This window comes from Podarcis vaucheri, assembly GCF_965113315.1.
Source record: "Podarcis vaucheri genome assembly, chromosome: 2".
NCBI classification, from domain to species: Eukaryota; Metazoa; Chordata; class Lepidosauria; order Squamata; family Lacertidae; genus Podarcis; species Podarcis vaucheri.
The window spans coordinates 123532806-123547035 of record NC_138760.1 but is presented as its reverse complement, the minus strand read 5'-3'; the positions used below and the strand labels follow the sequence as shown (position 1 = coordinate 123547035).

General features: G+C 46.6%; 1 protein-coding gene across 1 annotated transcript in view; it reads right to left on the bottom strand.

Moving 5' to 3' along the window:
• Window positions 1-5873: 5873 nt before the first annotated feature.
• The window catches only part of LOC309524703 (adhesion G-protein coupled receptor G4-like), a 36336-nt gene continuing 27979 nt past the window's right edge, over window positions 5874-14230 (bottom strand). Inside the window, exons 12-17 of the mRNA XM_082209618.1 lie at window positions 13747-14015; window positions 12141-12237; window positions 10921-11210; window positions 8798-8896; window positions 7332-7475; window positions 5874-6420 (exon numbers count right to left, since the gene is read on the bottom strand). Of these exons, the coding sequence (XP_082065744.1) occupies window positions 6293-6420; window positions 7332-7475; window positions 8798-8896; window positions 10921-11210; window positions 12141-12237; window positions 13747-14015 (1027 nt within the window). The 3' untranslated portion in view covers window positions 5874-6292. The remainder of the gene's footprint in view (window positions 6421-7331; window positions 7476-8797; window positions 8897-10920; window positions 11211-12140; window positions 12238-13746; window positions 14016-14230) is intronic.

Genomic DNA, 14230 nt, shown 5'->3' with positions numbered 1-14230 from the left:
GTGGGTAAAGGGGTAGAGAGATATTTCTCATTTTAAAAATTCTTTTGGAGATTGGCTGGAGAGCTGGAGAGCTCAGCTCAGGCCCTGATAAGGAGAGAGCCAACTTCAGAAGGCCCAAACTAGAAACCAGGTGTTAATTGCAAATGCAATCAACCTGCATGCTTCCAAATATGTAAATAGGGATCCTGGATAAGCCTGAGCAGTCTCAGAAGCAGGGGGGTGGGAGTAGGTTGAGATGGACAGTTTAACTCTTTATTGTGTGCCACCCCAATCTCCAAGCAGGGTTAGATCCCAGCATCGCCTGAGCTCTGTGAGTTGAAGTGCAGAGTGTTTGAGGACCGGAACATTCGCAGGGAAACCAAAATGCTTGTTTACAAAGCTATTGTACTGCCAACCTTTCTGTATGCTTGTGAAACATGGACCACTTAAAACGCCATCACCAACTCCTTGAAAGATTCCATCAACGGTGTCTCTGAAAAATTGTACACATCACTTGGGAAGACAGGCGAACTAATACCAGTATACTGGAAGAAGCAAAGATCAGCAGTGTTGAAGCAATGATTCTTCAACATCAACTTCATTGGGCTGGCCATGTTGTGCGGATGCCTGATGATTGTCTTCCAAAGCAACTACTCTATTCCGAACTTTAAAATGGAAAGCATAATGGTAGTGGTCAACAAAAGAGGTTCAAAGACTCTCTCAAGGCAAATTTTTTAAAAAGTGTTAAGTTGCGGGTGGACATATCAGATGACACAGCGATTCTTCAAACAGCTCTTGTTTATTCAAAAGACCAGAACAGAACAGAACTGAGGAGCTCTGTCAGCCTACTTATATAGAGCTCCAGAACAGTGTAACAGTTGCAACTTTCTAAAACTATCCAATCACTGAACGTCACTTTTTGATCCTTCATTTGCATACAAACTATCCAATCACTGAACGTCACTTTCGATCCTTCATTTGCATACAAACTATCCAATCACTGAACGTCACTTTCGATCCTTCATTTGCATAACTATCTACAGTATCCCCCTGCTGGCCCAGGGTGAGAACTTCAGTACATAACAAAAAGTATAAACACCAACAACTGGGAAACACTGGCCTGTGAGCACTCCAATTGGAGAACAGCCTTTACCAAAGGTGTCATTGGCTTTGAAGATGCTCAAACTCAGGACGCAAGGGAGAAATATGCTAAGAGGAAGGCATGCTTGGCAAACCCTCACTGTGATCAACTCCCACACAGAAACCAATGTCCCCACTGTGGAAGGACGTGTGGATCCAGAATTGGCCTCCACAGTCGCTTACAGACTCACTGATAAAACCGTGTTTATGGAAGACAATCTTACTCGGTTACGAGTGATTGCCAAAGAAAGAAGAAACAGAGATCCCAGTGTTTCCAGGCACCATTTACACAGACGTCATTGAACCTTGGCGCCCATCATGGTTAACCTGCAGCCTTGCTGGCTGAGGCTGGTGCGCCAGTGGCGTAGCGTGGGTTGTCAGCACCCGGGGCAAGGCAAGTAATTTGTGCCCCCTAACCCGTGGATTTGCGCCCCCTAACCCTAACCCCCAGATGTTGCGCCCGGTGCGGCCGGCCCCCCCTGCACCCCCCACGCTACGCCACTGTGGTGCGCACTGGAGGCCAAAGGCTCACCTTCCCTTTCCCCCCCCACATGTAAATCCCATAATAGGTAAGCGGTGTCGTCATGACATCAAAGGTGTCTCTTATATCTTTGGCAATAGAAGAGCCTTTTAGCTGCGCAGGTGCTGTTAGCAAGGCATTGAGGAGGGGATGTTTTCAACTCTAGTGTACAGTAGAAAACGGTAAACATGCCATTTAAGAGTAATTTGGATCACTTCCAGCTTCATGCATCCACATCGTAAACACATTCCCAGATATCACCAGCCCCCTGCCCCCCCCCCCCGCAACTGGATCTCTGCTGCCACCTCTGCCTTTGGGTGTTCACGTTTGAATATTCTTTGAGGTGATCAGGAAATGACTCGAGATGAATTCAGCAGGTGTTATTGTCTCTGCTCCTCCATACCTGTCGCAATACCCCCCCCCCCGATCTTGCAAGGAGGCATCAGAGAGACAAATGAGAGGGTGCCAGGTGTAGAGAGAGGCTGATTCACGCCCCATCATAAAATTATATGCCTTCATTCCACCTGACAACTTAAACAATGCTGCGTTTGAAGTTTAAATGAAGCACTCTTGAGTTATGGAATGAGGGGAGCAGTTGGGGGGGGGCTGGCTTAGATAGAAGATAGCAACAGGGAGCAGCCAAAAGCTCCTTTCTGCTCTTATTTTTCCCCACAGAAACCCAAAGGCCTGTGTTTTGCTTTGGCTTCTATTTGCTTTTAAAGACAGGGTTTAAAATAAATGTGACCAAAAGTAATAATTGAAATACTTTTCTTTACCAAGACACACACACCCCTTCCCCCAAGTGTGCTGTTCTTCACGAAGGGACGTGGGTGGCGCTGTGCACTAAACCACTGAGCCTCTTGGGCTTGCTGATGGGAAGGTCGGCGGTTCAGATCTGAATGACGTGGTGAGCTCCTGTTGCTCTGTCCCAGCTCCTGCCAACCTAGCAATTCTAAAGCACGCCAGCGCAAGTAGATAAATAGGCACCACTGCGACGGGAAGGTAAACGGCGTTTCCGTGTGCTCTGGTTTCCGTCACTGTGACCCGTTGCACCAGAAGCGGTTTAGTCCTGCTGGCATGACCCGGAAAGCTGTCTGTGGACAAACGCTGGCTCCCTCGGCCTGAAAGCAAGATGAGAGCCACAAACTCATAGTCACCTTTGACAGGACTTAACCGTCCAGGGGTCCTTTACCATTTTACCTGTTCTTAACATAAGAAGGGGACGCAGGTGGCGCTGTGGGTTAAACCACAGAGCCTAGGACTTGCCAATCAGAAGGTTGGAGGTTCGAATCCCTGCAACGGGCTGAGCTCCCATTGCTCGGTCCCAGCTTCTGCCAACCTAGCAGTTCGAAAACACGTCAAAGTGCAAGTAGATCAATAGGTACCGCTCCGGCAGGAAGGTAAACAATGTTTCTGTGTGCTGCTCTGGTTCGCCAGAAGCGGCTTAGGCATGCTGGCCACATGACCCGGAAGCTGTACGCCGGCTCCCTTGGCCAATAAAGCGAGATGAGTGCGCAACCCCAGAGTCTACCACGACTGGACCTAATGGTCAGGGGTCCCTTTACCTTTAACATAAGAAGAGCCTGCTAGATGAAGCCCAACGAGGCCCATCCTGTTCTTCCAGTGGCCAACTAGGCAGGACTCAAGCACAAGAGCAACTCTCCCTTGCTCCCTAATGCTGCTTTCACCTTGTGCTTGCTTTTTCCTTAACTAGAATGTCCCAAGGGCAGTTGCTGCATCCCCTCGACCATTTGGGTTGCCTTTTCTGAGTTAGGAAGTTTAGGAGGTTGAGCCCAGTGTGCTAAAGGATACATTGGTGTGCACCATTTCTTCACTCAATTCTACTCCACTGGTGATGTGAAAGTTAACTTTCTCTTCTGTCATTTAGAGACACATGTTCACCTTGGACACTCTTATTCTTGGGTCTCTCCCCCCCCCCTTCATTTCAATACGGTCCTGATCCAAAGTTTTCCCTTGGCTCATAGACTTGATAACTCCTAAGGATATAGTTTTAAGGATCAATTCCTGTCTCCTAACCCAGTGGTGTAGCATGGGTTGCCAGTGCCCAGGGCAAGTATTGCGCCCCCTGTCAGGGCAGGGCGGCAGCAGGGTGGTGGGGAAGGGTTTTCCCAGCAGAGGGGAGCTAGGGAGGGGACAGCGGCAGTGGCCGTTTATTTTATGATTGTTTCATGACACTTTTACTCCACCTGGTTGTTTAAAAAAGCCACTCAAAGTGGTTTATTTCCCTTGGTTTATTTCCCAGGGCAACAGCCCCTTTGGCCCCCCTCACGCTACGCCACTGTCCTTCTGGCTGCTCTGGAAGATTTATTTCATTTTATTAGTTACCACATTCCCATTCCCCCTTATTCTTGCAGGAGCTGAACATGGTTCCCCCCTCTCCTCAATTAATCCCCAGAACCGTCCTGTGAGGGAGGTTAGGCTGAGAGAGGCAGTGAGAGGATTTGAACCCTGGTCTCCTAGGTCCTAGTCTGACACTTTGCCACGCTGGATCTCAAAGGGGCAGAATTCAAGGATGTTGAATATCCTCCTCGCAGATCTTCTCTGTACAGCTTAAGACTTTTATCTTGGTTTTAACAAAAACTTTTACATTGCCTTCCTTGCCAGTTACAGCCCAATTCAAGTCACTGTGTGATCGGCCTGGGAGCTCTTGCTGCTGCCTTCAGGGAAAGGTTCTTGCTGAAATATTCCTCCTCTCCTTCTCCCCAGTCATCACTAACTGCTTCTGCGTGGGAATAAAAGAGTCTTTTGTATTTTGCTCCCCCATGTGGGGGAGACTCACTCAGCCGCCATCCCTGCTAAGGCAGCTCTGGGTACCAATGATGAGCAACTATCGAAAGCCTTCATGGGTGGGAAGTGGGGCTGAACGGAACAGCCGGCAATCATATTCGCTTCCATAGGCCAGATTTATTAACCATCATACGTATCCTCAGGGTGAAATAAACTGTCTCCAAGAGGAGGGATTTTTAACTTAACTAAAGTGGGACATGGGTGGTGCTGTGGTCTAAACCACAGAGCCTAGGACTTGCTGATTAGAAGGTCGCGGTTCGAATCACCGCAACGGGGTGTGCTCCCGTTGCTCAGTCCCTGCTCCTGCCAACCAAATCAAAATTGGAAACAGAATTGTTAGACCCAAAAATTAAGAATTTGTCAAGAATGTATAACTTGCTGTTGAAATGGAACACTCAGGATGAAATGGTGAAATCAGCTATGATTAAATGGGTACAAGATGTTGGACATAACATAATGATGGCTGACTGGGAACAGTTATGGAACACAGGTATGAAATTCACAGCATGTAATGCCCTAAGAGAAAATTTAATGAAAATGATTTATAGGTGGTACATGACACCAGTCAAGCTTGCAAAAATTTACCGTTTGCCCGATAATAAATGTTGGAAATGTAATGAGACTGAAGGTACATTCTTTCACCTTTGGTGGACATGCCCAAGGATTAAGACATTTTGGGAGATGATTTATAACGAAATGAAAAAGGTATTCAAATATACCTTCCTGAAGAAACCAAAGGCCTTTCTCCTGGGCATGGTCGGCCAATTGGTGCCAAAGAAGGATAGAACTTTTTTTATGTATGCAACAACAGCAGCAAGAATACTTATTGCAAAGCATTGGAAGACACAAGATCTACCCACCAGGGAAGAATGGCAGATGAAGCTGATGGACTACATGGAACTGGCGGAAATGACTGGCAGAATCCGAGACCAGGGAGAAGAGTCGGTGGAAGAAGATTGGAAAAAGTTTAAAGACTATTTACAGAAATACTGTAAAATTAATGAATGTTAGAACAATGTTGGAATGAAGTTATATGGCTTTAGCTGAAATGTTATAAGGAATTAAGTATAAATAGATTAATAGAGTGTCAAAGGAAAAAACAAGGTTAGAATGTGTTAAGATAATTATAGGATAGAAAACAGAGGAAGATGGAAAGGAATTGCTGAAACAATTAACAGAAGTGGAATACAAAAAGGGAGGTGTGAGGAGGTCGATGAAATAAGTGAATGAAAGATAAGATATTGAAATTATTTGATGTGTTTTAAACTGTTTTTGTTTTGTTTTGTTAGTTCAGTGTGTTGGTGTTAAGTGTAAGTGTTAGTGCTATGTAGTGTTTTTGCATTGTATTGTGTTGTTCTTTTTTTTTTGTAGTGTTTAGATTGTTGGAAAAGCAATAAATGTTATTTTTTTAAAAAACAACAACACATTATAACATTCCAAATTACAATACAATAAAAAAGCCGAATATATTGCCAAATTATATATCTCTGGGTGACTTCCCATGCTCTGAATTTTGCGGAGGGCTAATCATCTAATATCACATTGCACTTCTTAATTGGTCAATAAATGATTCCGATGTTAATCCTTCACTTAATTTTCATTTAGGTTTGCAACCACTGGTCTGTCCAAACGTTTGTCTTCATGGGGCATAGGTTGAGAGCTTGCCTGCTCCACTGGTAGGCTTTTCTAAATCCTTAACTGAAACTAACTTATTGAATTGGCTCGGAATACTTTGAGAAGGGTGGAAGGAGAGGCTGAAAGAAGATCTTCAGCCGACCGTTGATTTGTCATGACTGTAAAGAGCAGACTGGACAGCCAGAGACCCAGGAAGAACCAGACAGGCCCTCAAGGCAAAAAACTCGTTTTCTGAGTGCAGTGAAGCTCTGCATCCATTGGTGACATTCTCCTCACGCGAGGAAGCTTGACCTTCTGGTGAGTAAAGGATGTGTGGCGGGTGCTGTGCAAAACTTCATCTAGGAAATAAATACAGAGGGAGTCAACCACCCCTCCAATGATTCACACCTTTTGAAAATAATCCAGGAAAGCTGAAGGTGGAAATACGATTTTTCTTTCTGCGTTTTCAAGATGTTCTGCAAAACCTAGGAAACTATTAGGAACATTTTTTTTTAAGAAAGGAAGATGCTTCACCCACAAACCCACCCACCTCGCAAGCCAGTGCCAGATTTGCTCAAGAGACAGGCTAAGGAGGGGCTGCTTCCGGCACCAGACAAGCAAACGCATAAAAAAATAAAATAAGAGGGAGATAAATTTCTGAAAGAATTTGATATTTCAAAAAAAGTATCAAAGCAGCCATTGTGGCAGGTGGGGGAATGGGAACTTTATTACCTTTTGTGCTAGCTTTCTACTTTGGGGGAGTCTTCTCAGAAAAAGCACTCAAAAACAGGGTGCACCAAACCCCTCACTTTGCAATGTCATCCTCCATAGTGCCAGTTCCAGATGCTACCACCCACTTCTCATTTCGTCCTGCAGTACTGGTAGCCTGTGGCCTACGATCCTATCTATCTATCTATCTATCTATCTATCTATCTATCTATCTATCTGTTAAGTTGTGGGTGAACATATCAGACGACACAGCGATTCTTCAAACAGCTCTTATTTATTCACAGGCCAGAATAGAACTGAACTGAACAGAACTGAATTGAAGGGTTCAGCCAGCCTGCTTATATAGAGCTCTACTAGAACGCAACAGTAACCATTTTCTGTAACTATCCAATCACTGAACGTCACTTTCAATCCCTTATTTGCATATGTGGACCTGAGGGAAAACTATCTGCAGTATCCCCCTGCTGGCCCAGTGTGAGAACTTCAGTACATAGCACTATCTATCTATCCAGCTATCTGGATATATATAGTTCCCACTCACCAGTCTCAGGAGCAGCCCCTGGTAAGCTTCCTGAACCATTCGATGTGGAGCTGGTGGTACAAGAGCTCTGCGACTTCAGAGAATGGGGTGACGTCCTCTGCGAGTGATGGAGATACCCCAGAGTTGCGGCAGAGCTGCTACAATCTGAAACAGCATAGGAGGGCAGGTTTTGGAGGGTATGAAAGCATAAACGGTCTCCTGCCCCCCTGAAATCCATTTTTTATTTGCTGCCATTTATGCCTAGAACTGCCTCCCAGAATGCCTCCACACGACCTCTTCTCTAGTCTAGATTACTTTAGGTCTTTCTTCAAAACTCGGCTTTTCCCAGAAGCCTTTGGGGTCATCCCACTAGTTCCCCATGCCTTATTGTAAACTAAGCCAAAGCACGTGGAATTAAAGCCATCAGATATTCTTTCCATAGCTTCCTTCACCTCCTTCTCATCTGCCGCTGCCTCCTCTGTTGTTTAGCTGTGTCTGTATGAGAATGGAATCCCCCTGGGACAAGGACTGGTCATACTAGGAAATTGTAAAGCCCTAAAAAAACAGAACCATCACACAGAGACACAGACACAGAACCTGTGCCTCCGCTTAACTTAAATAGATTTTTTTTAAAGGCTTGCTGTTGCTTTGTTTTCCCTTTAACTGCTGTTTCACTCTATTTAAAGCCCTGTATATGAGGTTCTTGGGCTTTTTAAATAGCTCATTTTAATTTTTGTTGCATTGTTTTAAATCATTTGGTATTTTGAGCCTTTGTTGTTGGCCACATTTAAATCTATTTTTTAAAAAAGATTTAAAAATGCGATGTTCATTTTAAAATATAATAAATAATAATCCTAACACATATCATATCACATATCATAAGGGATGCGGGTGGCGCTGTGGTCTAAACCACTGAGCCTAGGGCTTGCCGATCAGAAGGTCGGCGGTTTGAATCCCCGCGACGATGGGGTGAGCTCCCGTTGCTCGGTCCCTGCTCCTGCCCACCTAACAGTTTGGAAGCACATCAAAGTGCATGTAGATAAATCGGTACCGCTCCGGCGGGAAGGTAAACGGTGTTTCCGTGCGCTGCTCTGGTTCGCCAGAAGCGGCTTAGTCATGCTGGCCACATGACCTGGAAGCTGTCTGCGGACAAACACCGGCTTCCTCAGCCTATAGAGTGAGGTGAGCACACAACCCCAGAGTTGACCGCGACTGGACCTAACGGTCAGGGGTACCTTTACCTTTACCGTTAACACATACAGGATTGGTGGATTGTATCTGAGGACTTTTGTAGGGGGTTCAGTTCCCTCACTCCCTGTGCTATAATGGCCTCTTACTGGGCAAGGCAATGACTGGGCTGCTCCATCACAGTCCCTCCAGTATAGGCAGGGGGCAGCTCAGAGGACAAGAAGTGCAAAAGCAGCCACAGAGAACAATGTCAGCCCATCCCCAAGGGTTGGTTTTATATATATATGGGAATGTCATACCAGAGCAGCTGAGCCGAAACTTTCCCAAGCAGAAATGCACTCGGCATTGTTTCCTCACGTTCTCCTTCATGAGACAGTGGAACACGAAAATGAAGAATCCTAGAGGAAGGAGTCAGGGGGCGGGGAGCAGGAAAAACATTCACTAGATTATACCCCCCCTCCCCACTCCTCTGGCCACGATTTTGCCATCATCTCTTCAACTACAGAATGGGTCAGAGTCAGACCAAGAGATTTTGCTGCCAGCAGAGAGCAAGGTGCCCATAATGCTTCTGAGTTTTAGTTGCTGAATTACTACTACTACTACTAATAATAATAATTTATTTATTCTTCACCCATATGGCTGGGTTTCCCACCCATCTGGGAGGCTTCCAACCGAATATTAAAAACACAATACAGCATTAAACATTCAAAACTTCCCTAAACAGGGCTGCCTTCAGCTGTCTTTTAAAAGTAAGATAGTTGTTTATTTCTTTGACATCTGATGGGAGGGTGTTCCACAGGGCAGGCGCCACTACCGAGAAGGCCCTCTTGCCTGGTTCCCTGTAACTTCGCTTCTTGTAGGGAGGGAACTGCCAGAAGGTCTGAACAATGGGGGTGGAGATGCTCCTTCAGGTCTACTGGACAGAAGCCGTTTGGGGCTTTAAATGTCAGCACCAACATTTTGAATTGTGCTTGGAAACGTACTGGGAGCCAATGTAGGCCTTTTTCAGGACCAGTGTTATATGGTATCGGCGGCCGCTCCCAGTCACCAGTCTAGCTGCCACATTCTGGATTAGTTGCAGGTAGGGTCTCAGCCTGCGTACCAGATGGAGCTGGTAGGCAGCTGCCCTGGACACAGAATTGACTTGCGCCTCCATGGACAGCTGTGAGTCCAAAATGACTCCCAGGCTGCGCACCTGGTCCTTCAGGGGCACAGTTATCCCATTCAGGACCAGGGAATCCTCCACACCTGCCCGCCTCCTGTCCCCCAAAACAGTACTTCTGTCTTGTCAGGATTCAACCTCAATCCATTAGCCACCATCCATCCTCCAACTGCCTCCAGACACTCACACAGGACCTTCACCACCTTCACTTGTTCTGATTTAAAAGAGAGGTAGAGCTGGGTGTCATCTGCATACTGATGAACACCCAGCCCAAACCCCCTGATGATCTCTCCCAGCGGCTGCATGTAGATGCTAAAAAGCATGGGGGAGAGGATACTGCTTTTTATAGGGTTGCACAGGGGCCACTGGGATGAGCTTGTGGAACCAAGGGTCAGTGGCCCACAAAGGCTTGGGAACTGCTGGTGTGGACAGTGCTGCGCTAGCTGGACTGAGCAATGAGGTCCCAAGTGGGTTTTGCATCCTCCAACCGCCTCCAGGCACTCACACAGGACCTTCACTGCCCTCACTGGTTCTGATTTAAAAGAGAGGTAGAGGTAGAACCGCAGGAGGGGAAATAGAGCTCCTCTTGGACTCATTTACAGATAGGTAGCCGTGTTGGTCTGCCATAGTCAAAATAAAAAAATTCCTTCCAGTAGCACCTTAAAGACCAACTAAGTTAGTTCTTGGTATGAGCTTTCGTGTGCATGCACACTTCTTCAGATACACTGAAACAGAAGTTGCCAGATCCTTCTATATAGTGAGAAGGTGGGGAGGGGTATTACTCAGAAGGGTGGTGGGAATGGGAGATTGGCAGATAGCTGAGATGAGCCTGTTGACGACTCTTAACGACTGCAATAGGTCTTACAGGAAAAGGCAAGGGGTGAGAAGGTGAAAAATGGCTTAGTCATGTATAATGAGATAAGAATCCAATGTCTTTGTTCAGACTAGGTCTCTCCATGGTTTTAAGTTTGGTAATGAGTTGCAATTCAGCAGCTTCTCTTTCCAGTCTATTTCTGAAATTCCTTTGTAGTAAAACAGCTACTTTGAGATCTTGTATAGAATGTCCTGGGAGATTGAAGTGTTCTCCTACTGGTTTCTCTGTTTTGTGATCTCTTGGACTCATGTCTGGCTTGCAGGTTTCCCATAATGGACATCCCATAAATGGCCACTGTGAGAACAAGAGGACGGACTAGATGGGCCTCTGACCTGACTCCTCTGGTCCCTCTTCTGAAGCCCACCCACCTGTGTGCAAACGCTTACCTTGGAAGGTGTTGCAAATGGCAAAGAGGTAGGAGAACAATGTCTGCATGGACCCCAGTGAGAAAAAGGCGAAACCCCACGTTAAGCTGAGCAGGACCATTAAGCTGGCCACCCGCTTCAAGCTGTGGAGGAAGCTGTGGTTCCAGCTGCTGACTCGGCCAGGGCTCTTCGTTTTCATGGTGTGAATCTGCAGAAGGACCGCGATGAACATGATGGTGTTCATCAGGAACACCAAGCAGAAATAGGCCAGCACAGAGATGTAAAACACAAGGTCATCGCGGATCCAGCAACTATAGCAGACAAGGCAAGGAGGGAGAGAGACGCTGTTAAGGCTGCCTGCAGGGCCATTTCTTTCAGATGGGCTCATGATAGCTGGAAGTCTCTCTTGAGGCTTTTCAATGAGACACCCATCAGTGGCGGTTAGTTAAATTCATATCCTGTCCTTTCCCCCAAACAAATGATAAGACAATAAACACATCTTAAATCAATCCCAGCGCAGAAGCAGACTCAACTTAAAAGCCTTGTTGAAAAGGAAGGCGCTTAAGACAACAAAAACTGACTAAGGCTGGATACAATCCTCAATAAACAAACTTGAATTTTATGTTGGAAATTGCAGAATAAGTTCTAGAGTGGGTTATGCAGTAGGCCAGGCTTCCTGGTTACAAATCCCACATGATCTTAATATATATGATTTGCAAAGCGCTAAAGGAATTGTAAGCATCGGGTGTTTGGGCATTGTATGTACCATATTTTTCGCTCTATAAGACGAACCAGACCATAAGACGCACCTAGTTTTTGGAGGAGGAAAACAAGAAAAAAAATATTCTGAATCTCAGAAGCCAGAACAACAAGAGGGATCGCTGTGCAGCAAAAGCAGCGATCCCTCTTGCTGTTTTAGCTTCTGGGATAGCTGTGCAGTCTGCATTCGCTCCATAAGACGCACACACATTTCCCCTTACTTTTTAGGAGGGAAAAAGTGAGTCTTATAGAGCAAAAAATACAGTACGCAGCTAAACAGACAGAGGAATCTCCTTGAGAAAGACCAGGACCATAAATTGACCCATCAGATGGAAGGGAGTGAACAGCTTGGTGTACCGAAAAGCAAGGAAGGTTGAATTCTCCTCCCCCCAAAAAAAAATCCAAAAAGGGGGGGAAGGAAGGGGATATAGGTATGACCTCCTTCCTGCTGATCTGAGGAGAATCAAAGCATAGAGACTTACAAAGGTGTGACTGGACTGCTGCTTAGGGGGTCGCTTAAAACCCCATAGAAGTCTCTGCTTATAATGAGAACCGTGGAAACGATGACCGCAGGAATTCCTAATGGCAAAGGGGGAGAAAGAAGAACGGGTTAGCCGGAAAGGAAAAAGACCAGCATGGATGCAATTGTGACCCGTCTGAGGAAGACGAGAGTCCTCAGGAAGACCTGTATCACCAGGGGAGTGCGGGGATGGGCGACAGCAAAGGCACATGGCAAGAATTTAATTCAGCTTATGACATTTCACTTGGGAGAGTCCACTGAAATAAACACAATGCTGTTGGCTCTGAGAATACGTTGAATAACAATAATAATTTATTATTTATACCCCGCCCATCTGGCTGGGCTTCCCCAGCTACTCTGGGTGGCGCCCAACAAAATATTAAAATACAGTAATGCATCAAACATTAAAAGCTTCCCTGAACAGGGTTGCCTTCAGATGTCTTCTAAAAGTCTGGTAGTTGTTGTTCTCTTTGACATATGAAGGGAGGGTGTTCCACAGGGTGGGTGCCACTACCGAGAAGGCCCTCTGCCTGGTTCCCTGTAACTTGGCTTCTCACAGTGAGGGAACTGCCAGAAGGCCCTTGGCGCTGGACCTCAGTTTAGGCTGTGATTGAACATGCCTTGAAACAGAAGAGGCAACGAGGGATATTGCTAGGGAGTGAGCTCCCTTTCCCTGCCCTTGCCATTTAGAGCCTCTGGATCAAGAGCTGTCTCCCCACCCCCAGGCCGGCTAAACGTCCCAATGGAAATCCCACCCCAAGCAGGATTTGCAGGAAACAGCAGCCCCCGCCACAGCCGCTCCCTAGGAACTAGTGTGCCATCGCGACCAAGAGACACGGACAGACATTTCTCCCACAAATATGCCCAGTCCCTTTTGGGAAGATCAGGAGGCAAGTGATTCAGCCGCGATTGCTGCACTGCAACTCTATTATTCTAACTGGCCTTTCAGAGATATTTCTCTGCTGCTCCTGACTTTCAATCACACTTCTTCTGAACCTCCGCTCTTTTTTGTTTTGTTTTTGTGACTGTGTGGAACCCAATCTACTGATTGATTGATTGTGTGGTGGTAGTACATTGTTTATCGCTTTTATTTTACGGATCAATGGTCTCGTTAGATAGTAAAATTCATGTTCAATTGCTGTTTTAAAAAGGGGTTATTTTTAAAATGGATTAATCCATTTTGCAATACTTTCTATGGGAAAGCACGCCTTGGTTTCGGAACGCTTTGGTTTTGGAACGGACTTCCGGAATGGATTAAGTTTGAGAACAAAGGTACCACTGTATTGATGGAGACAAAGAGAGACAAAACAGATAGAAGGACAGACAGAGAGAGAAACAGAGAGAGAGAGAGAGAGAGAGAGAGAGAGAGAGAGAGAGAATCGGGTAGAGAGGCGGAGAGACAGATGGGACGCCCCTCTGCCTTCTGCAGGGTCTTAATGCCACCTCCTGCACCAAGGGGGAAATCACATATCCCCCCTCCGCCCACTGCTGGTATATGGCCCCCAGAAGATTCCCTGTGAAGTAATATGGCCCTAAGATGGGAAGTGCCCCCCCTGCCCTGCACTTACCCCAGCCAGCCAGGGAAATCTTGAGCATGTAATGCGGGACGTAAGTGTTGAAGACCCTGACCAGCGCATAGTACATGTGGACGGCTTCCAGGCCCATCCAGGTGAAGGCAGCCAGCAGGAAGTAGTGGAGAGCCACGGACACAGCGATGCAGAGGCCGCGCACCTGGAAAGAGGCCAGCCAGGAGTCCAGCAGGAAGGTGAGGTTGAGCATCAGCAGCGCAGAGCAGAGGTGGACGAGGATTCTGGACGGGTCGTCCCCACGGAGCTTGCTGGAACGAAAGAGGTGAAGGGCTCGTTCGCCCCCTGTGCCCAAGATGCAGCCCCTTTAAGTTCCCCGTGTGAAGGGTCTAGAGCAGGAGGCAGCCCCGGAGTTAGGGCATCGCAGGCACCAGGGGAGTGGAGCCAAACAACAACAACAGACCTATATTTATACCTGCTGAGAGAAGCTCCATAAAAAAGCAACGGTACCAAAATGAATGGACGT